At 39.8% G+C, this 25881-nt stretch overlaps 1 protein-coding gene across 6 annotated transcripts in view; it reads left to right on the top strand.

Moving 5' to 3' along the window:
- Positions 1–25881, top strand: part of raph1a (Ras association (RalGDS/AF-6) and pleckstrin homology domains 1a) — a 205865-nt gene that overhangs the window by 165404 nt on the left and 14580 nt on the right. For all 6 annotated transcript variants that reach the window (XM_073046682.1, XM_073046681.1, XM_073046680.1 and 3 more), the window contains 2 exons: positions 20904–21002; positions 21317–21437. In XM_073046682.1, the coding sequence (XP_072902783.1) occupies positions 20904–21002; positions 21317–21437 (220 nt within the window). The remainder of the gene's footprint in view (positions 1–20903; positions 21003–21316; positions 21438–25881) is intronic.

Genomic DNA, 25881 nt, shown 5'->3' with positions numbered 1-25881 from the left:
TTGTTAACATCCTCCGCCAGTTCCACGATGGGATGACTGCTCAGGTGACCGTAGAAGAACAAGAGTTCCGAGCCCCTCCTTGTACGCTCAGGGGTGAGGCAGTGGTGTATGCTAGCACCAGTGCTCTTTAACATCTTCCTCTTGAGTGTTACCAAGCTTCTCCACAACGAGATTGAAGACAGCAGCAATGTGGCAGTGGACATCAGATTAGATGGCAACCTCTTTGACATCAGGAGGCTCCACGCAACCACCAAACTCCATAGAGAACGGGTCCTGGAGCTGCAATATGCAGATGATTGTGCTCTTGTGGCCCATACTCCGGAGGATCTTCAGACTGCCCTTGCTGTGGCGGTGAGAACATACAGCAGGATGGGGCTGACTGTCAATACTACTAAGACAGAAGTGGTTTGCCAGTGGAGTACCAGTGTCCCACCCACTCTACCTGTCTTCACTGTTGGTGATGAAAAGCTGTCAGTAGTGCCATCCTTCAAACATCTGGGGAGCATTCTCTCTGAGGATAGCGGCATTGACAACGACATCCAGAACCACATTAAACAGGCATCAGCTGCCTTTGGGAGACTTCGGCTTAGAGTCTTTCAGAACGGGAGCCTTCGTCCCTCCACAAAGGTCGTAGTATACCAAGCGGTCTATGTCACTACCCTCCTTTATGGCTGTGAAGCTTGGGTAACCTACAGCCATCACATCAAGTCCTTGGAGCACTTCCACGTCAGCTGCCTTCAGCACATCCTGGGAATTACCTGGCATGAGCGGGTTCCTCACACTGAAATAGTTGTAAAGACCAACTGCAGAAGTATTGAGGCCATGATCACCCAGCCTCAGCTGCAGTGGCTGGGGCATGTGATAAGGATGCCCCCATGTCAGCTACCCTGCAGAGTGTTATACGGCCAGCTACATCATGGTCAACACTCAGCTGGAGGATCAGGTGAAGAATGCTTTAAGGAAGTGCAAGATCAGACCGGAGGACCTGGAGGATGTTGCTGCTGACCGTATCACTTGGCAACAACTGTGTAGGGACGGGGTTCCTATTCTGGAGATGGAAAGAAGAACCAGAAGGCAGCAGAAGAGAGCCAGGAGAAATGCAGCCATGGTTGCCATCACTACCACATATACGTGTGCCACCTGCAATAGAGCTTGTGGGTCCAGGAAAGGACTGTATAGTCATCGAAGATCTGACCATTAAAGAAGTGGATGTCGTCATCGGATTTTGATGGACAACTGAAGAAGAGAAGGTGTGTGTGTGTGTGCGTATATGTATATATGTGTGATATGCATATATATGTATATGTATGCATATATACATATAAATTATATTAAATAAATAGTGAAACCACTAGATTTTTTTTTTAAAAAGTAGTATTCATGGGTTCAATGTCCATACAGAAATCAGATGGCAGAGGGGAAGAAGCTGTTCCTGAATGGTTGAGTGTGTGCCTTCAGGCTTCTGTACCTCCTTCTTGATGGTAGCAATGAAAACAAGTCATGACCTGGGTGCTGGGGATCCTTAATGATGGATGCCATCTTTTCGAGGCATCACGCTTTGGTATCCTGGATACTATGGTGGCTAATGCTCATGATGGAGCTTACTAAGTTTACAATTCTCTACAGCTTACTTCAATCCTGTGCAGTAGCCCCCCACCCCATACCAAATAGTGATACAGCCGGTTAGATTGCTCTCATGATAGATCTATAGACATTTTTGGCTGTTTTTGGTATTCAGTGGATTGAATTTGAAGAACAGGGGAGGTTCGACATATCCTATAGCTATACATTTGATTTAAAGGAAGTGAATGGAGTTGAAGTATTTCATTGTAATATGAAGTTTAGGTAGACACAAGGTGACAGATAAATTAAACTGGAGGAATATAGTGGGTCAGGCAGCAAATGTGAAGAGAAAAGATGGTCAGCATTTTCAGTCCAAATGAAGAGTCTTGATCCAAAACATCAGCTGTCCATTTTCCTCCACAGATGCTGCTTGACCCACAGAGTTCTTCCAACCTCTTGTTTTTTTTTGCGTTAGATTCCATCACCTGCGCTTCCTTATGTCTCTAAAGAGGGGCACAGGTTCTCTGTTTAAGGACAGGTTAAGGGAAGTATTTTGTAGAATAGGATGGAGATGTGGATTTTTATAATAACCCATTAAAATAATGGAGGGCATCAGAGATGTTACTGAAGTATATGGGAAGAGACTGAACATGGAAAGAAAGACTAGAGTCAAAGGAGGAAGAAGTAAGTTCTTGGCAAAACAACAGTGGAGCTACCTACTTTAGTCTCTGTAGAAGAGGTGCATAGAAGTGGGCTTTAATGCTTTTAGAGTACCATGAAGGCAGAGAGTATGAAGACTGTGGTACTGTCTACTTTGTATCTCTGTCCTCATTTCCCCTCAAGGTAATGAGGTCAGAAATACCAGGTGGACATTAGCCTGGTATTCAGTGGTGGGATCATGGCCCAGAGAAAGTTTTGAGAGAAGAGTTTTGGCCTCTGCAAAGTAGATTTTATTTCTTTCTTTCTTTCTTTTTAAATCTTTTTATTAATTTTAAGAAAAACATAAATGAAATATGAATACAAAGCGTTTGAGAGTACATAATTAATAGTTTAAATAGACAATCAGATATATAATAATCAATATATAAGGCCTCCCAAACTCATAGTATTTATGTAAAAGAATCGAAAAAGAGAAAAAAAAACCCCAAAAAAAAGAAAAAAAACTAACCAACATGGGCCATTGCGTAATGTTAAATACATACAGTAGTGCCAATAACTCCGAACCTCCATCCAAATAATTAAGGATAATAAAAGTAAGGTTTAGGATTAGACCATTTAACTCATATGAAAATGTTGAATAAATGGTCTCCAAGTTTCTTCAAATTTAACTGAAGAATCAAAAACCACGCTTCTAATTTTTTCTAAACTCAAACAAGAGATAGTTTGAGAAAACCACTGAAATACAGTTGGAGGGTTAATTTCTTTCCAATTCAGTAAAATAGATCTTCTAGCCATTAATGTAACAAATGCAATCATTTGTTGAGATGAAGCGATAGACGATTATTATCTATCATTGGTAAACCGAAAATTGCAGTAAAAGGATGCGGTTGGAAATTGATATTTAAAAGTCTTGAAATAATATTAAAAATATCTTTCCAATAATTTTGTAAACAAGGACAAGACCAGAACATATGAGTCAATGAAGCAACATCAGAATGACATCTGTCACAGGTTGAATTAACATGAGAATAAAATCGAGCAAGTTTATCTTTAGACATGTGAGCTCTATGTACAACCTTAAATTGTATTAGGGCATGTTTAGCACAAATAGAGGACGAATTTACCAATGATAAAAATTTTTCCCATTGCTCAGTAGATATAGGACAATGCAATTCTTCTTGCCATTCCTTCTTAATTTTTTCTGATACATCTGGCTGTAGATAGATAGATAGATAGATACTTTATTCATCCCCATGGGGAAATTCAACTTTTTTTCCAATGTCCCATACACTTGTTGTAGCAAAACTAATTACATACAATACTTAACTCAGTAAAAAAAAAAATATGATATGCATCTAAATCACTATCTCAAAAAGCATTAATAATAGCTTTTCAAAAGTTCTTAAGTCCTGGCGGTTGAATTGTAAAGCCTAATGGCATTGGGGAGTATTGACCTCTTCATCCTGTCTGAGGAGCATTGCATCGATAGTAACCTGTCGCTGAAACTGCTTCTCTATCTCTGGATGGTGCTATGTAGAGGATGTTCAGAGTTTTCCATAATTGACCGTAGCCTACTCAGCGCCCTTCGCTCAGCTACCGATGTTAAACTCTCCAGTACTTTGCCCACGACAGAGCCCGCCTTCCTTACCAGCTTATTAAGACGTGAGGCGTCCCTCTTCTTAATGCTTCCTCCCCAACACGCCACCACAAAGAAGAGGGCGCTCTCCACGTTTATTTTGCGATAAACGGAAAGGAGGGGGCGAGCACATTACACCCGAGCGAAAACACTGCAAAGCATATGATGCAGCTTTTAAGTTAAAGGCGATCAATAACTTTTCCTGGTAGGCTGCAGTATATATTTTTTTACCAGTCGTTAGGAGATATTGGAATGTTGTTCGTGCACTGTTCAGTAAAAAAGTATACGCAACGTAATTTGTGTGTTACCGATACGTATGTATATTTAAAAGTAGCCGTGTTACAGGCACGGTTCGAAAAAAAGCATTTGCAATATGTATTTGTTTATGTTACCATACGGATTTAATTAAAAGTTAAAAAATCCTCACGTGTAATATCTTTCTGTGTAAATATCTCATATTACAACGTGGGACACCTGCGGCTTAAAATCCGGTGCGGCTTGTACAAGTACAAAATTGATTTTCTTTCTAAAATTAGAGCCTGCGGCTTTTAATCAGGTGCGCTCTGTAGTACGGAATCTACGGTAGTTAGATATTATAGGACATGACAGCATAAACTTATTCAAGCCAAAAAATTTACGAAATTGAAACCAAATTCGTAATGTATATTTGACTATGGGATTAGTTATCTGTTTATTCATTTTGAATAAGGAAAAAGGAAGTGAAGATCCTAAGATTGAAATCAGTGAAAAATCTTGCACAGATTTACATTCCAAATTTACCCATTGTGGGCAAGCAGCTATAGTCGATTCTTGTGTCCAGAATATTAAATACCGTATATTAACTGCCCAATAGTAAAATCTTAAGTTTGGTAGAGCCAAGCCGCCCTCCTTCTTAGGCTTCTGTAAATATTTTTTGCCTAGTCTAGGATTTTTGTTCTGCCACAAATAAGAAGATATTTTAGAGTCAACCATATCAAAAAAAGATTTAGGAATAAAAATTGGTAATGCTTGAAATAAATATAAAAATTTAGGTAGTATCATCATCTTAATAGCATTAACTCTGCCTACCAATGACAAAGATAGTGGAGACCACCTAATAGCAAGTTGCTTAATTTGGTCAATTAAAGGTAGAAAATTAATTTAAAATAAATCTTTATTTTTTTTAGTAATTTTAATACCTAAATAAGTAAAATAATCTGTAACAATTCTATATGGTAAATGATTATAAATTGGAACATGCATATTTAATGGAAATAGTTTACTCTTATTAAAATTCAATTTATAACCAGAAAAGTTACTAAATTGAGTGAGCAAAGAAGAAATAGCAGGAATAGATCTTTCAGGGTCAGATATATATAATAACAAATCATCTGCATATAATGATACCTTATACGTCGTCTCCCCACGGGTAATACCAAGAATATTGGGTGATTCACGAATAGCTATAGCCAAGGGTTCTAAAGCAATGTCAAATAGTAAAAGACTTAAAGGACAACCTTGCCTTGTACCACGAAATAGCTGAAAAAAAGGGGATCTTTGATTATTGGTAAAAACCGAAGTTAAGGGTTTATGATATATTAATTTAATCCATGATATAAGTTTTGAACTAAAATTAAAATGTTGCATTGTATTAAATAAATATGGCCATTCGACTCTATCAAATGCTTTTTCGGCATCTAAAGAAATGACACATTCTGGTATTTTAGATGAAGAGGTATAAATAATAATATTAATTAATTTTCTAATGTTAAAAGATGAATAGCGATTTTTAATAAATCCAGTCTGATCTTCAGAAATAATTCGAGGTAATATATTTTCTAATCTAATAGCCAAGATTTTACTAAAAATCTTAAAATCCGTATTCAACAAGGATATAGGTCGATAGGATGCGCATTCAGTAGGGTCTTTATCTTTTTTAAGAATTAAAGAAATAGAAGCTTCATAAAAAGATTGTGGTAATTTGCCTATACTTAATGCATCTTTAAAAATTTTACAAAGCCAAGGAGAAAGTATGGAAGAAAAAGATTTTAAAAATTCTGCAGAGAAACCATCTGGACCAGAAGCTTTACCCGAATTCATTGAAAAAATAGCCTTTTCTATTTCAGACTCAGTAATAGGTGTATCTAAAAATACACTATCCTCAACAGTTACTTTTGGAATATTCAATTTCCTTAAAAATTCATTTATTATAGAAGAGTCCTTAGTAAATTCTGATTGATATAAGGAATTATAAAAATCTTGAAAGGCTTTATTTATCTCTTTGTGATCGATCGTCAAAGTACCATCTTGTTTACGAATCCTAATAATCTGTCGTTTATCCGAAACAATTTTCAATTGGTTAGCTAGTAATTTACCAGACTTATCTCCATATATATAGAATTGGGTTTTTGATTTAATTAACTGACTTTCAATCGAGGAGGATAATAATAAGCTATGCTCCATTTGAAGTTCCACTCTTTCTTTATAAAGTTCTTTGCTAGGGGTCATTGAATAAATCTTATCAATTGCTTTGATTTTATCAACTAATGTTAATATTTTAGAATTAGTTCATTTCCTAACTCCAGCAGAATATGAAATAATATGAAATAATCTGTCCACGAATGTATGCTTTAAAAGTATCCCATAAAATTCCACTAGAGATCTCTGCTGTAGAATTTGTTGAGAAAAACAAATCAATTTGCTGTTTAATAAAGTTAACAAAGTCAGAATCCTGCAATAAAACAGAATAAAACCTCCAAACTTTAGCATTAATATATGAATCCATTATCTTAATAGATAACTTCAGAGGTGCATGATCAGATATGGTAATAGTCATATTTACAATCAATAACATCTGTAAGTAAATGGTGATCAATGAAAAAGTAATCAATTCTTGAGTAATTATGATAAACATGGGAAAAGTATGAGAACTCTTTGTCATTAGGGTGTAGAAAACGCCAAATTTCACAAATAGCTGAATCAATCATAAAAGAGTTAATGAGAGAAGCCGATTTATTCGGAAGAGTTTGGGTGGGCTTGGATCTATCCATCAAAGGGTTTAAACAACAGTTAAAATCCCCACCCATTATCAATCTATATTGATTCAAATTAGGAAAGGATGTAAATAAACATTTAAAAAATTCAGGACAATCAGTATTTGGAGCATAAACATTAACTAAAACAGCTTTTTGATTAAAAAGTGGACCAGTAATAAGCAAAAATCTACCTTGCGGATCTGAAATTATTTCATGATGTATAAAAGAAGTTGATGAATCTATAAAGATGGAAACACCTCTTACTTTGGCTTGCGAATTTGAGTGATACTGTTGGCCCTTCCAAAACCTAAACAAACGTTGACTATCCACCTTCCTTACATGAGTCTCTTGCACAAAAATAACATTGGCATTCATTCTATGGAATACTTTGAATGTTTTTTTCCGTTTGATCGGATGATTTAAACCATTAGTATTCCAAGAAACAAAGTTAATAGTCCTATCCATATTGACAATATTTATTACAGTTAACACATAAGTTTAAAAAAAAGTGAACTCATGAACCCGGAAGAAGGAAGTAAGTTCAAGGAGAAACCGGAAGTCATGGCACTGTGACCATTTTTGTAGTTTCATATAAGCCCATGAAATAAAACTAAGCAAAAAGATTTTATTTCATAAAGCACAATGCCAGCATCTTTATCAACAGGCTTGATGACAATGTTGGGAGTAGTTCTTGCTGAATAGAATTCTGTAAATTCAGTACAAAGTAGATTAGAGTCAGTAAGGACATTGAAAAATTTGAGTGGCAGTATCACATCAGCAGTTAAAGATAAATCCATATCTGGGGGACTTCCGGTAAGATGGCGACTGCTTAGCTGCTTCGAACTTTTGCTCCATCATTCTTTCTATCTTTGCACTACATGTCTCCATTCTTAAACCTTAGGTATTTTATTGGGTTTCTTTTACTTGCCTGCAAACACATCTATCTTATAATGTCTAACAAAAGTGCTAAAACCGGGAAAAAAGAAATTTCTACGACTTTGCTGGTTGACATTCTCGCTGCGTTGGAACAGCATCGACAAGATATTTTAAAGGAATTTAGAACTTATTTCAACCAGCTGGATGCCAAATTGGATCTGATCAACGCTAGAGTGGATGAACATGCTGAACATTTATCTCGCATCGACTCAACTTCTGAAGATTTAAAACGCTGTATTCTTTATCTCGAGACTCTGCTCCAGCCTAGAGGAGAAGAATTGTAAACTTTTTTCCAAAATGGTGGATCTTGAAAACCGTAGCAGACGTTGTAATCTACAAATTCTTGGTTTGCCAGAGGCCACCGAACAGGGCTCTCCCATGGAATTTGTTTCTGATTTTCTCTGTGAGATTTTTGGGAATGAATTTCTTCCAACTCCACCTGAGCTTGAAAGGGCACACAGGATCTACGTTCCCCGTGCAGTTCTGGGTTCCCGCCCACGGCCGGTAATTTTGTGCTTTCATTAATACCAGGTGAAAAACCGTTTGATTATGGAGGCACACCGCAGAGGTACTTTTGCGTTTCAAAATACAGTCATTCATTTTGCCCCCCAGGTTCTGAAGATGCGTGCTGAGTTTAAAGGTGTAATGAAAGTGCTTTTTGATCGTGGTTTCAGACCCTCCCTTCATAATCCAGCTGACCTGCGAATTACGCTTACTACTGGAGAATATAAGTGGTTTAAATCAGTGAAGGATGCTGAGGCATTTGTTGGAAGTCTTCCGGCCAGCCCGTCTCCTTAGGAACCCGGTCTGACCTTCTAAAATGGTGGATAAGTACTTCTCGTAGTAAAGCTATTTTTTCTGGACTCAGACTTTTCTTGAATAATTCAGACATTATTTATTGAAATTCTAAGGGCTGTAGACAATCTCTCCCTGGACTTGGTGCGTTTTTTCTAAATAGATAATCCGAGTTTAATGTTCCCCTGCGGACGTTTAGATTGTACGTGTGTAATCCATTTTATTCTTGTATAACTTTATCTATAGAGATCTACAAACGACTTTAACTTGTTTTGGAGGTTTGGAGTTTTTATTGAAGGCCTCCCTGTTGGTTGATTCATAGTTTAAGTTTTGCTCCCTTTTTTTTCTGTAAATGGTTGATAAGTACTCTCTACGAATCTACAATTTCCCCCTTTTCTCCCTTCCCTTTTTTTTTCTTTTAATCTTCTATAATTTTTCGCGGGTAGGTTAGTTTTGGTTTTCTTTTGATTTTCTTTGTATTAAGTCTTATACTTCTGTTGAAGTTGTTCCTATTTGTAATTATATTTTCTAGTGCATAAACTAGCTACCATTTGCTATAGTATTTATACGGAACTGTTGTTAACGACACAGAACTGGAAGTCATACTTGGGTTAATTTTTTTGGTAGAGCTAGCTGCTTTTTTTGGTAGCCGTCTAGTTTTGGGTTGCGAGGGTGGGGCGGATTCTCCAGTTCCAACACTACTCACTTTGCTTTCCTGTGTTACTCAGGACATGTTTCTGTTTTGATTCTACGAATCTATGTTTACATTTTTGCTCCCAGACTGTTATTGTACTGCTTGACTTTTTATATGCCTGCTGCCTTCTACGCACTAACAATTGATAATGGTTAATACACTTAAATTTGTGAGCTGGAATGTAAAGGGATTGAATCACCCTGTTAAAAGAAGGAAGGTCTTCTCACATATTAAACAACTCAAAGCTGACATTGCTTTCCTTCAAGAAACTCATATTCGTTGTTTTGATAACTCCCGGCTTTTGTCAAAGTGTTTCATTCATCCTTTGCCGCCAAAGCTAGGGGGGTCTCCATCCTTATTAATTCAAATATTCCTTTTGAACTCCATAATAAGATTTCTGATACAAATGGCCATTTTATTATTGTTTCTGGTAAACTATATAATACTAAAGTTGTACCAGCAAACCTGTATGCCCCCAATTTTGATGATGTTAATTTTTCTGAATGTTTTTTCTCCTCACTACCAGACTTAAACTCATACTCTCTTATACTGGGTGGTGATTTCAATTGTTGGTTAGATCTGTTACGTATCCCGTAACTGGATCACTTTCCAGCAAAGATAGAGAGGTCCGCTGAAGTCTGATGGTACCATTTTCAAACGTTTTTATTTATAAAGGGGCACAAACGTAAGGTTAATACAAACATTCAGATAACATACGTCGTCAATACTCAATCTAAAGCGCAGGGGTAGTATTACTCAATAAGAACTAAGCTCTATCGTTGTCTAGGGGTTAAACGATTTGTCCAATTGAAATATAAAAGTCTCGCCAGTTCATGGAGGCTTTTTGCTGCTTGAGGGACCGCTGGGTGTTCATGGGTTGGAGAGAGAAAATAAACTTGCCAGCCTTCTGGGCTCAAAGCGTGAGATCGAGAACGAGAGTTCCTCGTTGTCAGTCTGAAATCCTTTTCGGGGTTATTAGCCACTCGATTCCCTAGCCAGGGGATCCAAATCACACGTGGCTTCCGAGCAGCTTCCCGTTATTACGAGAGGAATGAGCGATGGTCTCCGTCTAGTGCGTCGCTGCCGTACCGCCTCCAGCAGTCTCCTTTTTATCATGGCTGGCAGATTTGTAAATGTCAATCAAGGTAGGGTGAGGCCATCCCCACACCACATTGCCCGAGGGTGTCCATGTCCCTGATAGCTGGCACGTACTATAGAGTTGCAATTCACACAGGTGCCTCTAAGAACAATGGTCAACTCCGTGGCATTGTCTCTCATTTCCTGGGTCCAAGACCCGAATTAATAGCGATCTTGCGATTCTCTTGAAGGAGGGGGCTGGTCCCGCACCCTTCGGCCCCTCAGAGCTGTGGTACTTTCATAACCCCCTTTCTTCAGAGCGTTTTCACCAGTGGTGGAAACGAAGTGATACAGAGTCCTACTGGATTTTTGGAAGCTAACACAATACACAAGCTTTTCATTTCACTACAGAGCTACTCAGTTATACATTCAAGTCAGTACCTAAACAGTTAACGATTGCAGTGTCCCTTTCTTTAATATCTTAACATCGCGTACCGTACTGAAAATCTTGTAGCATCAGACTTCAATTAACCGTCGCCTCTTTTCCGGGGAGTCCCCCCGTGGGGAACTTGAGTAATTTGGCGTGGTGAACTCCCGCCCGTCTCGTTCATCGGGGTCATCTTATCAACACCACTTAGACCATTTCCACCCAATTCTGTAATGTTACCCAGGCGGCTAGCCCTTTTGTCAGGACCATGCAGGCTGATGGGTTTCCGTTCGAACCTTTCCCTCAGGCCGCATTTAAATTTCGGCTCTTTCACAGTGCGCTCTTGAATAACAACAGCGTGTGGGGCACCTTTATATTCCAAATCAACCTGTAACCGATGCGCAGGCACCGCGTTCCCAAGCCCTTGTTTCTGTAGCTTGGTTGCTTCTTCTGACACCAATCTAACCTTTAAATTTTCTTCATTCGATTTGGGAACTACAAACTTCCCATTCCCTTCAATAATGATGTTTATTCCCCCATGGTCGAGTTCCACTTTAAAGTTCACCACCCCTTCGTGTACCAACACCTGGGAACCCTCCCTTCCCCCAATTACCAGGGTTAACCCTGTCTTCACTGAACCCAGTCCATCTGACCCACAGGGTCTGCATTCCTTTTCAACTGAATCAAATACCTCAGACATGTTCTGAGCTCCATTACTAGGTTCAGTACCACGTGCATCCACATCTTGGACACACTCAAACGGGACATCTGCCTCTCCCAGGCTTTCAATACCCGTACCCTTTCCAGATTCTAAATTCCCCTGATCCTCCCAGTTTCTCTCTGGGCAACTCCCTTCCGGAGTAAACGGCTGAAACAACCTCGTCTGCCAACCCAGCAGACCTCTCCAAGGTAATGGCATCCTTTTCATCTAGGACTGCCTTCATCTCATTATCGGGAACACCTTGATAACTCTCAACTTCTTCAAACAGGGCTGCCACCCCCGACAGATCATCCATGTCCAACTCTGGACCTTTTAACAGCTTGTTCCATTTCTCATCTTTATTTCCTACCTCTAGGACCTTTCTCTTCGCTAAGGGAAGATCTCGCTCCTCTCCCTTAACCACTTTCACTTTACTACTCTTCGGTTTACCACCCTCAGAACCCTCGTGGTACAGGGTCGGTAGGACCGTCTCGGCCAAATCAATACTGGCCAGATTTAAACTGCTCGCTTTCTCAGCTGCCTTTCTCGACAGGCTGCGAATGCTCGCGCCTGTGGTACAGACTGGAGATGTGAGGGGCGGGGCTGCAATCCTCACAGGCTGTTTGAGCCGGGTCCAGACTTGCCCCCCGGCTAAATCATTTCCGAGGAGAACGTCCGCGTCAGTTCTCGGGAATTCTGCTGGCACCCCTATTTCGACTGGTCCAGATACCAGTTCACAATCCATAATTACCTGATGTAGGGGCACCATTTCTATTCTTGTACCTATCCCCTTCAGGGCGACCATTCCCCTTCTCCGACCGAAATCTAGTAACTCACGGCGGATCAACGACAGCTCCGCCTCGGTGTCTCGCCAGATTCGGATGGGAATGGGTGGGTCCCCCCCCCCTTCACAGACACGGTTCCGGGTGACAGCCAGGTCTCTGACCCTTCTCGTACTCTGTCTACCCGGGGCTCTCTCGTCGATTGACTGATTACCATGGCACACCCGATAGGGACCGCTGCTCTCCCTGTTTCTGGCTCCTTTCTCGGAGCAAAGCACCTAGAGGCAATATGTCCTCCCTTCCCACAATTGAAACAGGTCAAGCCCGGAAATCTCGGGCCGCCTGGCCTTTCCCCCTTGACCTTACCACTAGCTCCCGGCGGGACCTCTGCCTCAGCCGACGGACTTTCCCTACCGTTCCGACGGTCTCTCGGGTAACTTTTTGGCGAGGAAATCTTTAGCCTGTGGGTTAGGGCATATTCATCTGCGAAGCTAGCAATTTCTGAGATGGACTTATTCGCCTTCTCATTCAAATACATCCGGATCTCCTCCGGAACACACCCTTTTAATTCCTCAATCAGAAATAACTCCCTGATACGCCCATAATCCCCGTCCACCTGTTCCGCAGTGCACCAACGGTCCAAGAGCACACCCTTTTCATAGGCTAGCTCGGTATACGTTTGATTCCACCCTTTCCGTAAGTTTCTGAACCTTTGTCTATACGCTTCAGGTACTAGCTCGTAACTCCGGAGAATGGCCTCTTTTACTTTGGCATAATTCTCCGCTTCCCCTTCCTCGACGGCCAAGGCTGCATATGCTCGTTGTGCCTTCCCCTTTAACACACTTTGTAACAACGCCACCCACTGCTCTTTGGGCCACTTTTGATTTACTGCCACCTTTTCAAAAAGCAAGAAATAACTATCAACATCCGACTCTTCGAATGGAGGTACTACCCTCAACTCCCGACTAACAATAAACCTCTCCTCTCGATCTAACCCTAGATCTGTTCGCTCTTTCTTTAACTTCTCCACCTCCAAGTCATGTTCCCTCTGTTCTCGTCTCTCTCCTCATACTCTCTTTGCTTTTCAGCTCGTTCCTTCTCTTTCTCGGCTCATTCCCTCTCTTTCTCGGTTCGTTCCCTCTCTTTCTCGGCTACTTCTAGCTCTTTTAGCTGAATTTCATGCTGTCTTTGCTTTTCAGCTTGGTCCCGTTTCACCTCTAACTCCTTTATGTGGAACGCCTGCTCCTTTTCTTTCTCAGCCCTTTCTTTCTCTCTCTCAGCCGCTTCCAGCTGCTTCATTTTAAATTCATGTTCCAACTTTAATTTCTCCAACTCTAGCTGATCCATTCCACTCGCTGGTACTTTTTCAGGGATATTTTCCAAGACCCTAGCTTCAAACACTTTCTTCCCAATGTAATACCGAGTTATGGCCCCTCGCACCTCCCGCTTTTGCATGGACGACCTCACTTCTGCGAAGTCCAATCCCTTCGCCAAATTTAACAAGTCTGATTTGGTGGCCGCCTCTAGCGCCTCTACAGTCAGGTTTTTCATAAATTCATCCACGTCCATCTTTGCTGGTTTCCCGTCTGGCTACCCGCGTACCAGATCCAAATTTTTTTTTTTTTTTTTTTGACTTACACCCCAAGTTACTGCCCTCCCAATTTTGGTTTCAAATCTCGAGACGAGGCACCCACTTGTTACGTATCCCGTAACTGGATCACTTACCAGCAAAGATAGAGAGGTCCGCTGAAGTCTGATGGTACCATTTTCAAATGTTTTTATTTATAAAGGGGCACAAACGTAAGGTTAATACAAACATTCAGATAACATACGTTGTCAATACTCAATCTAAAGCGCAGGGGTAGTACTACTCAATAAGAACTAAGCTCTATCGTTGTCTAGGGGTTAAACGATTTGTCCAATTGAAATATAAAAGTCTCGCCAGTTCATGGAGGCTTTTTGCCGCTTGAGGGACCGCTGGGTGTTCACGGGTTGGAGAGAGAAAATAAACTTGCCAGCCTTTTGGGCTCAAAGCGTGAGATCGAGAACGGGAGTTCCTCGTTGTCAGTCTGAAATCCTTTTCGGGGTTATTAGCCACTCGATTCCCTAGCTAGGGGATCCAAATCACACGTGGCTTCCGAGCAGCTTCCCGTTATTACAAGAGGAATGAGCGATGGTCTCCGTCTAGTGCGTCGCTGCCGTACCGCCTCCAGCAGTCTCCTTTTTATCATGGCTGGCAGATTTGTAAATGTCAATCAAGGTAGGGTGAGGCCATCCCCACACCACATTGCCCGAGGGTGTCCATGTCCCTGATAGCTGGCACGTACTATAGAGTTGCAATTCACACAGGTGCCTCTAAGAACAATGGTCAACTCCGTGGCATTGTCTCTCATTTCCTGGGTCCAAGACCCGAATTAATAGCGATCTTGCGATTCTCTTGAAGGAGGGGGCTGGTCCCGCACCCTTCGAACCCTCAGAGCTGTGGTACTTTCATAACAGATCCTAATTTGGATCGAGACCACCTACTAAATCTGCCTTAGCTATTCAATTGTTTCTCTCTAATTATGGTATCTCTGATATATGGCGTTTCCTTCATCCTACTGAGAGAGATTATTCTTTTTTTTCACATGTTCACCATACCTTTACTAGAATTGACTACTTCTTACTTGATAATCAACTCATTCCATTTGTCTATTCTTGTGATTATCGGAGTATACTGATTTCTGACCATGCCCCAATTACTCTGTCTTTAAATTTTCCTGGTCTCCCTCAGAGGAATAAACACTGGCGGTTTGATTCGACTTTATTATCGGATGATGATTTTCTAAAATTTATTAAGGATCAGATAACCTTTTACTTTAACACCAATACATCACCTGAAGTGTCATCCCAGATTGTCTGGGATGCCATGAAAGCATATTTGAGGGGCCAAATAATCTCCTATACAGCAAATCTTAATAGAAAGTCCTGTGCAGATCGATTAGACCTCATTAATCAGATTAAAGATTTGGATCAACTGTATGCTCAAACTAAGAACCCTGAACTATACAAGAAGCGTGTAGAACTTCAAGCTAAATTTAACCTCCTGTCTACTCAACCTGTCGAACGCCAACTTCTTGAAAGTAAGAGTTGCTTTTATATCCATGGCGACAAATCTGGTAAATTTCTAGCCAATCAGTTGAGGCGTTCCAAAGCCAAACAACATATTACAAAGATCCGGAAGGAGAATGGTGACCTTACATCAGATCACCTAGAAATCAATGACTCATTTAAAAATTTCTACTCTCGACTTTATTCCTCTGAATCTTTGAATGACAATATCTCTGTTGACCATTTTTTAAATAATCTGAATATTCCTTTGCTTTCATCTGATTTTAAAGCCAAACTTAATGCGCCTATATCATCAGAAGAAATAACTTTTGCAATTTCTGCATTGTCTTCAGGGAAATCTCCTGGACCTGATGGGTTCCCCGTAGAATTTTATAAATCATTCTCTTCACTTCTCTCTCCTCAGTTACTCTCAGTATTATCTGACTCGTTTAGGTGTGGCCAATTGCCACCCTCCTTTAATGAGGCATCTATTATTCTTTTATTAAAAAAGGGTAAAGACCCAACAGAGTGTTCCTTGTATAGGCCGATTTCTTTGCTTAATGTTGATGTTAAAATCTTGGCCAAAGTCTTGGCATAGATTAGAAACTGTTATTCCCTCTATTATTTCCGATGATCAAACTGGTTTTATTAAAAACTGTCTCCCTTTTTTTAACATGCGACGCTTATTTAACATTTTATATTCACCTCCAACTGGGATTCCTGAAAGTGTTATTTCCCTCGATGCGGAGAAAGCATTTGATCATATAGAGTGGAACTACCTTTTTGCAGTTTTAGAAAAATTTGACTTCGGTCAAAGTTTTATCTCTTGGATCAAATTGCTGTATTTTTGTCCTACTGCCTCCGTTTTAACTAATTTTCAGAAATCCCAGTTATTTAACCTCAAACGTGGCACCCGTCAGGGATGCCCTTTAAGTCCCTTTCTCTTTGATTTGGCTATAGAACCCTTGGCGATAGCATTTCGAAATTGTCCTGAACTGACTGGGATTTGGAGAGGGGTTGTTGAGCATAAAGTTTCTCTTTATGCCGATGACTTATTACTTTTTCTTTCAAATCCGTCTACATCCTTACCTCCAATGTTTTCACTTCTTGACCAGTTTAGCCAGCTGTCTGGATATAAACTTAATTTACATAAGAGCGAACTTTTCCCAATTAATAAAGAAGCACAAGAATTAACATTTCGTGATCTCCCTTTTAAAGTAGTTCATAATCAATTTACTTATCTTGGGATTACAGTCACAAGGAAGTTTAAAGATCTCTTTCGTGAAAATTTTGCCAATCTTTCATATACTATAAAACAGAGTCTGGCACAATGGTCACCTCTTTCTATGTCTTTGGTAGGTCGTAGTAATGTTGTTAAAATGTATGTTCTCCCTAAACTTTTATATTTATTTCAATCAATCCCAATTTTTATTCCTAAATCTTTTTTTGATTCCTTAGACTCTATTATTTTGTCATATCTGTGGAAGAATAAGCGCTCTAGAATTAATAAAGGTTATCTCCAAAAATCTAAAAAGGAGGGTGGCATGGCTTTACCTAACTTTCGTTTATATTATTGGGCAGCCAATATACGTTGTGCTACCTTTTGGTCATTTTTTCATGGCCAACCCGAGTGCCCTAATTGGGTGGCAATGGAGTTGAGCTCCACTAAAGAATTATCTATCTCTGCACTTCTTGGCTCTGTACTCCCTAGTAGTTTGTCCAGATTAATAGTTAATCCTCTTGTTAGACACACTCTGCGTACATGGGCTCAGTTCAGGAAATTTTATGGTTTCCATGGTTTTTCCTTTTCTAGCCCTATCTTACATAATCACCTTTTTTTACCTACTACATATGACTCAGCATTCCGTGATTGGTATAGGAAGGGCATTAGACATTTTGAAGATCTTTTTATTGATAATCGCTTCGCTTCTTTTCAACAGCTCTCTGCTAAGTTCAATCTGCCAGATGCTCATTTTTTTAGATATCTCCAAATTAGACACTTTATTACTCCTTTAATTCCTTTCTTTTTAAATCTTTTTATTAATTTTAAGAAAAACATTAGTGAAATATGAATACAAAACGTTTGAGAGTACATAATTAATAGTTTAAATAGACAATCAGATACGTAATAATCAATATATAAGGCCTCCCAAACTCATAGTATTAATGTAAAAGAATCGAAAAAGAGAAAAAAAAAACCCAACAAAAACTAAAAGAAAACTTTAAAAAAAAACTAACCAACATGGGCAATTGCATAATGTTAAATACATACAGTCGTGCCGATAACTCCGAACCTCCATCCAAATAATTAAGGATAATAACAGTAAGGCTTAGGATCAGACCATTTAACTCATATGAAAATGTTGAATAAATGGTCTCCAAGTTTCCTCAAATGTAACTGAAGAATCAAAAACCACACTTCTAATTTTTTCTAAACTCAGACAAGAAATAGCTTGAGAAAACCACTGAAATACAGTTGGAGGGTTAATTTCTTTCCAATTCAGTAAAATAGATCTTCTAGCCATTAATGTAACAAATGCAATCATTCGTTGAGATGAAGCGGATAGACGATTATTATCTATCATTGGTAGACCAAAAATTGCAGTAAAAGGATGAGGTTGGAGATTGATATTTAAAATTCTTGAAATAATATTAAAAATATCTTTCCAATAATTTTGTAAACAAGGACAAGACCAAAACATATGAGTCAATGAAGCAACATCAGAATTACATCTGTCACAGGTTGAATTAACATAAGAATAAAATCGAGCAAGTTTATCTTTAGACATGTGAGCTCTATGTACAACCTTAAATTGTATTAGGGCATGTTTAGCACAAATAGAGGACGAATTTACCAATGATAAAAAATTTTCCCATTCTTCAGTAGATATAGGACAATGCAATTCTTCTTGCCATTCCTTCTTAATTTTTCCTGATACATCTGGCTGTACACTCATAATCATATTATAAATGATAGCTACTAAACCCTTTTGACAAGGATTGAGGGCTAAAATTCTTTCTGTAATGTCCAATGGACATTCTTTCGAAAAAGACTTTAATTATACAGAAAATTTCTGACTTGCAAATATCTAAAAAAATGGGTTTTAGGTAAATTATATTTATTAGATAGCTGTTCAAAGGACATAATGTTATCATCCAAAAACAGATCACGAAAACATGTTATACCTTTTGTTTTCCATAGAAGAAAAGCTTGATCTATAGATGAAGGCCGAAAAAAGTAGTTAGATATTATAGGACATGACAGCATAAATTTATTCAAGCCAAAAAATTTACGAAATTGAAACCAAATTCGTAATGTATACTTGACTATAGGATTAGTTATCTGTTTATTCATTTTGAATAATGCAAAAGGAAGTGAAGATCCTAAGATTGAGATCAGTGAAAAATCTTGCACAGATTTACATTCCAAATTTACCCATTGTGGGCAATTTTCTACCTTTAATCGATCAAATTAAGCAACTGGTTAATAGGTGGCCTCCATTATCTTTGTCTTTGGTAGGCAGAGTTAATGCCATTAAGATGATGATACTACCTAAATTTTTATATTTATTTCAAGCATTACCAATATTTATTCCTAAATCTTTTTTTGATATGGTTGACTCTAAAATATCTTCTTATTTGTGGCAGAACAAAAATCCTAGACTAGGCAAAAAATATTTACAGAAGCCTAAGAAGGAGGGCGGCTTGGCTCTACCAAACTTAAGATTTTACTATTGGGCAGTTAATATACGGTATTTAATATTCTGGACACAAGAATTGACTACTCCTTTAATTCCTAACTTCCCTGAAATGCCTGAGAAAAATGTTATGGACTTATTTCTTTCTATTAATCCACTAGGTAAAGGTTTAATATCATTTATTCGTGATAAATTAGCAGCCTTACGACATGCCCCTGTGGATAAAATTAAAATGGCATGGGAGCATGATTTAAGTACCTCCTTATCTGATGAGACTTGGGACTCGATTCTCAAATCGGTTAATTCAACCTCTCTTTGTGCTCGCCATTGCCTTTTACAGCTTAAGATTGTTCATAGAGCCCATATGTCTAAATCTAAATTATCTCGATTTTACCCTAACATTAGTCTGCTTTGTGATAAATGCAAAAGGGGCGAGGCCTCTCTCATTCATATGTACTGGCTTTGTCCTAGCTTGGAGAAATTTTGGAAAGATGTCTTCATAACGTTATCGCATATTCTGAATCACCACCTAGAACCTAACCCTTTAATTGCTTTGTTCGGTTTCTGGGGTGAGACAGATTTACGTCTGAATTCGACTAAGTGTCGAATATTATCTTTTGCCTCTCTCCTGGCTAGACGTTTAATCCTCCTTAGATGGAGAGATGTTGCCCCGCCCACGCATGCTCAATGGCTTAACGATATTATGGCATGCTTAGACCTTGAAAAAATTCATTATTCAGTTCTTAATTCAGATTTAAAGTTCCATAAGGTCTGGGGACCTTTTATTGAGTACTTTCATAACCTTCCTCTTGACTAGGGTTTTTTTTCGGTCCCTTGCTTTCAGCTCTTTTTTTTGTTGGTAGTAGGCATTAATATCTTCTGTTGCCAAGTGTATTTACAGTTTTGGGGGTTTGATTGTCCTGATTTATATTCCCTATATTGTGTTGTGGTTGGTCTGGAGTTTTTTTTGTTGCGGGGCTTGGGGAGGATACTAATTTTACATGTCTTCAATTTGGGTGCTTTCTCAATTATCTTTCTTCATATTATATTATTATTGTATGTTTATTTTTGCACTGTATCAATGTTCATTTTGATTTGGGTTTTTTTTTTATCTGTAGCTATGTAGAAAATGTAAAAAAAAACTAATAAAAAAAAGATAAATCCATATCTACAATTGAAACTGTATTCCTGAACCATTTTCTAGCTCTCTCTACAGGATTTGTCAAAGTTACTTTGCCTCTCAAAAGTTTGCAAAAGTAGGAAGGGTGTAATGACACCATTTTTTGCAAAGATTGCCTTGAGAAAGTGACCAACATAATCAACCACTCTTCCCAACCCAATCATTCTTGCTTGTCCCTCCAAGCCTTTCCATCAGGCAGAAGATACAGAGACTTCAAAGCACATACCACCAGACTTGAAAGATGAATACTTGATCTCACAATTTCTACCTCAAAGTGGTCCTTGCACTTTATTTGTTTACCTACACTGCATTTTCTTGTAGCTGCACCACTATACCCAGCATTCTTTTTTTTTCTTTTTACTACTTTAATGTATTTACAGTACTGTGCAAATGTCTTAGGCACCTTAGCAATATAAATATGCCTGAGACTTTTGCACAGTACTGTACATAGGGCATGATTTGACTGGATTGCATGCAAACAGAAACTTTTCACCAAATTTATCTGTACTATATGTGACAATAATAAACCAGTATTTTAATATAAATGTATAATGCTTGTTATGCAGTACTAACGTTTCTAGCCTAATTGGGGAATTTTTTAAGGCAATTTTGTTTATTGTTTCTACTATGTGATGTCCTTTTTCCCTGTAGCATCCTCAGATACAGAAGAAGTCTCAATACATCAAGTACCTCTGCTGTGATGACCTCAGAACCCTTCACCAATGGGTGAATGGCATTCGCATCGCCAAGGTAACTAGCTGATAGGATGAGTGATATGCTTTTTTGTAAAAATCTTTCAATGGAGCGGAGAACTGAAGTTATTTGATAGAACATTCCTCACCTGACCTAAAATTGAGTCTGGCAATTACCACCAACATGAAAGAATATTTCTTTGGCCTGTAGTGACCTTATTGAATCTCCCCAATTGTCCTGGTGAGATTTGCTTATATCTGATTGATCTGCATGCTTTTGGATTTTAAGTCCAGTATTTTGCTCACTGTGTATGTACCTCTTTGGAAATGCACAATGAGATAGTAATAATCTTTTATATCTCTGTTCATCAGTATGGGAAACAGTTATATGACAACTATCAAGATGCTGTGAAACGGGCTGAAGCTGCATATGAATGGTCATCCCTGTCCAGTGCAAGTATGAAATCCGGATCCAGTTCTTCCAGTCTGCCAGGTAAATTGGTCTTTCTGCTTATCTTTAATTTTTGTACCATCTACTCCTTTACTGCAACCTCCACAAAAGTATTGATTTTCATGGGGTGTGGGTGTCAAGAGCTAGGTGCCGCACGATTTCCTCAGTTTATTTTGCTGCTGTTATTTCATCAGAAATTCCACCACTTATGCAACAAAAGTTGTTTGTTGCTATTATTAATTATTAACCAGATTGAAATAAATCAAAATTGATAGATACAGAAATGGTGTTGCATGGAGACACACTATGCATGTTAATCTACTGTGACTATACCACATAGAAAATAAATTTTGCAAAGAAAGATTTTGAAAAGATGTATCATGCATATTTATTTATAGGTTCTGAACAGCTCATTTGCTCTTTAGGTGATTGCAGGGTATTGTACGTGGATGGATGGTGGAAGGAAAGTGGGTTCAGCATTGCATAGATTAAAGAAAGACTGCACACAAAAATTAGACTTCCAGATACTTTCGATTAAAATGTTTTTCTTTGATTGAGTTGACTCTAGCAGTTCATTTGGGGCCTGGAATATTGTTCATGTATGCATTCAGAAATGGATTGAGCATGAACTGATAATAATAGACTGGGAGCATTGGTTTTGTATCGGGCAAATACTATACTGAAAATCAAGTTGGCTGAGTAATGAAAGGTGTCAGTTCTCTGGAATTGGCAACAAGTGGGTCATTTTTTGTTTATATTTCCATAGATGATGCAAAGACATTCCTGTAAGGTGGCAACAAATCATTGTGCCAGGTGTCCACTGTAGAGACACAGCAGATTCCAATGGACAGGATCACGGAATGAGAACTAGACAATGCAGGACTTGTATGCAGTGTACATTAGCACAAGGTGTTACAATGACTTTACAAAAGAGTCTGTTGATAAGTGTAAAAAGAAAATCAGTGTATGATTATCCATTGAAAATATCTGCTCAGTGCTATTAACTCCTAAGGTGCAATATTTGCATTTAATAACAAACAAAAAAAATTGAAGTTGGAAGATTTGATAGTATGGACAACTGAAGAATACATGGATAGATTTTGGCTGAGTTAGTTACAAGGTGCTGGAAGTCTGAAATACATCTTGAAAATGCTAGTGAGGAATCGCTTGCAAAGAAATAATCAGAGTTAACATTTCAATATGAAGACCTTTCATCAGAACTGGAAATATGAGAAAACAAGTTAAAATGTAGGGCTGCTTGGATGGAACAGAGACAGTGCAAAGCCAAGATGGGGTGTGTTGTTGAAGCTGTCTGACTGGTAGATTAATGAAGGCAGTTAGAGATTATTGAAAAAGTAGCAAATGCCTGCAAGTGAAACTGTACCAGTGGAAAAAAGAAAGCTAAGTCAGTGTTGCAAGTGGATGACTTTCAGCAGAATTGGCTGGTCCTGATACACAGAGAAAACAGGCTGCCTGAAGTCGTTGAATTCAATATGAAGTCTGGAAGGATATGGCATTTCATATGTTCCTCGTGCTTACGTTGAACTTCATGATAGCAGTGCAAGAGGCAGTAGATAGGTCATTTTGGATGAAGAAGTGGCAAGCATCTAGAACCTTTTGAGGTCATCCAGAAGCTGAACATGAAGGCTCTGCAAATTTGTGCCCTAACTGGCTTTCAATTTCTGCTATGTCAAGGAGACCACACTGAGTACCACATGTTGAAAGAAAAATGTGCAAATTGCCACTTCATCTGGAAGACTGGTTGGATCCCAAATAATGGGAAAGTTCAAATTTAAAATCAAAGTATGTATACCATATACAACCATTAACTCTGACCACCCCCTTCAGCACAACCATATGGGAACTCACACTTCCCAAGGTTAACCCCTTTTTCCCCGAACCAAGTCTATCTGATCCAAAAGGACGGCCGTCTCGTCCAGCTGAGTCAAATACCTCAGACTTTTTCTGAGCTCCATGACTAGGTTTAGGACCACGTGCATCCCCATCTTGGACACACTCAAACAGAGCATTGGCCTCTTCCAGGCTTTCAATGCCCGTACCCTTTTCAAATTCTAAATTCCCCTGATCCTCCCAGTTACTCTCTCGGCAACTCACTTCCGGAGTAAACTCAACCCCGCGGGCTGAAACAACCTCATCTGCCAACCCAGCAGACTTCTTCAAGGTAATGGCATCCTTTTCGTCTAGGACTGCCCTCATTTCATTATCGGGAACACCTTTAGAATCATCCATGTCCAACCCTGGACCTTTTAACAGCTTTATCTGTTTCTCATCCTTATTTCCTACTTCTAGGACCTTTTTCTTCGCTAAGGGAAGATCTACCTTCTCTCCCTTACCCCCTTTTACGTTACTATTCCTCGTTTTACCACCCTCGAAACCCTCGTGCCACAGGGTCGGTAAAGACGTCTGGGCCAAATCAAAACTGGCCAATTTTAAACTGCTCCCGTTCTCAGCTGCCGCTCTCGACAGGCTGCGAGTGTCCGCGCATGCGGGATAGCTCGGGGACTCTATGGGCGGGGCCTCAATACGCACCGGTCGGCGGTTCAGTCATGGCCGACCAAACTTTTCCTCCTGCTATATCGTTCCCAAGGAGGACATCCATGTCAGTTCTCGGGAATTCTAATGGCACCCCCATTTCAACTGATCCATACACCAGCTCACAATCCAAAATGACCCTACGCAAAGACACCCTTTCTGTCCATTTTCCTATTCCTCTCAGGGTTACCTCGCCCGTTGGAGGTCCGAATTGTAATACGTTACGGCTAATTAATGATAGCTCCGCCCCCGTGTCTCTCCAAATCCGTACGGGAATTGGCGGGTCCCCCTTCCTCACAGACACGGTTCCGTGTGACAGATAAATCTCCGACCCCTCGCGCTCTCTGCTCCCCTGAGACCCTCTTGCCGATCTTCTGATTACCACTACACCCCCAATAGGGATCGCTGCTCTCCCTCTCTCTGGCTCCTTTCTCGGAGCAAAGCATTTAGATGCAATATGACCCACCTTTCCACAATTAAAACAGGTCAAGCCAGGACCTCTCCTGCCGTCTTGCCTCTCCTCCTCAATTTTACCACTAGCTCCCAGCGGGATCTCTGCCTCAGCCGGCGGGCTTTCTCTACCGTTCCCACGGTCTCTCTGGTAACCTTTTGGCGAGGAAAACTTTGTCTTGTGGGGTAGGGCATATTCATCTGCGAACCTAGCAATTTCTGAGATGGACTGATTCGTCCTCTCATTCAAATACATCCGGATCTCTTCCGGAACACAACCTTTAAATTCCTCAATCAAAAATAACTCCCTGAGACGCCCATAATTCTCGGCCACCTTTTCCGCGGTGCACCAACGGTCCAAGAGCACACCCTTCTCATGGGCTAGCTCGGTATACGTTTGATTCCACCCTTTCCTTAAATTTCGGAACCTTTGTCTATATGCTTCAGGTACTAACTCGTAACCTCGGAGAATGGCCTCCTTTACTTGGTCATAATTCCCTTCCCCTTCGGGGGGCAACGCGGCATATGCCCGCTGTGCTTTCCCTCGTAACACACTTTGTAACAACGCCACCCACTGCTCTCTGGGCCACTTCTGATTCACTGCCACCTTTTCAAAAAGCAAGAAATAACTATCAACATCCGTCTCCTCGAACGGGGGGACCAACCTCAACGCCCGACTAACATCAAACCCCTCCTCTCTCTCCCCTTGAGCTCTTTGCTCTTGCCTTCGCCTGTCCAGCTCCAACTCATGGCTCCTTTGTTTCTCTTTCTCAGCTGCTTCCAGCTGCTTTAACTGGAGCTCATGACCCCATTTCACCTCTAATTCCTTTAGTTTGAACGCCTGCTCCCTTTCCTTTTCCTTTTTTTTCTCAGCCAGTTCCTCAGCCCGTTCCTTTTCCTTCTCAGCTCATTCCTCAGCCCGTTCCTTTTCCTTCTCAGCTGCTTCTAGCTGCTTTACTTTAAATTCATGTTCCAACCTTACTTTCTCCAACTCTAACTGATCTGTCCCACTCGCTAATCTCTTTTCGGGGATATTTTCCAAATCCTCAGCTGCAAACACCTTCTTCCCAATGTAATACTGAGTTATGACCCTTCGCACTTCCTGCTTTTTCATTGATGACCTCACCTCTGTGAGGTCTAACTCCTTTGCCAGATTTACCAAGTCTAATTTGGTAGCCGCCCCTAGCGCCTCTACAGTCGGGTTTCTCATAAATTCATCCACATCCATCTTTGCTGGTTTCCTGTCTGGCTACCTGCGTAACCAGATTTAAGTTTGGACTTACAGCCCGATTCACTGACCCTCCCCTTTGGTTTCAAATCCCGGACGAGCCCCCACTTGTTATGTTCCCAGTAACCGGGTGACTTACCAGCAAAGATAGAGAGGTCCGCTGAAGTCTGATGGTACTATTTTCAAACGTTTTTATTTATAAAGGGGCACAAACGTATGGTTAATACAAAACATTCAGATCATATACATCGTCAA

The sequence above is a fragment of the Hemitrygon akajei genome, chromosome 5, assembly GCF_048418815.1.
Source record: "Hemitrygon akajei chromosome 5, sHemAka1.3, whole genome shotgun sequence".
Classification (NCBI taxonomy): Eukaryota; Metazoa; Chordata; class Chondrichthyes; order Myliobatiformes; family Dasyatidae; genus Hemitrygon; species Hemitrygon akajei.
Note: the sequence above shows the minus strand (reverse complement) of the source record. Positions and strands in the feature narration are given on the sequence as shown.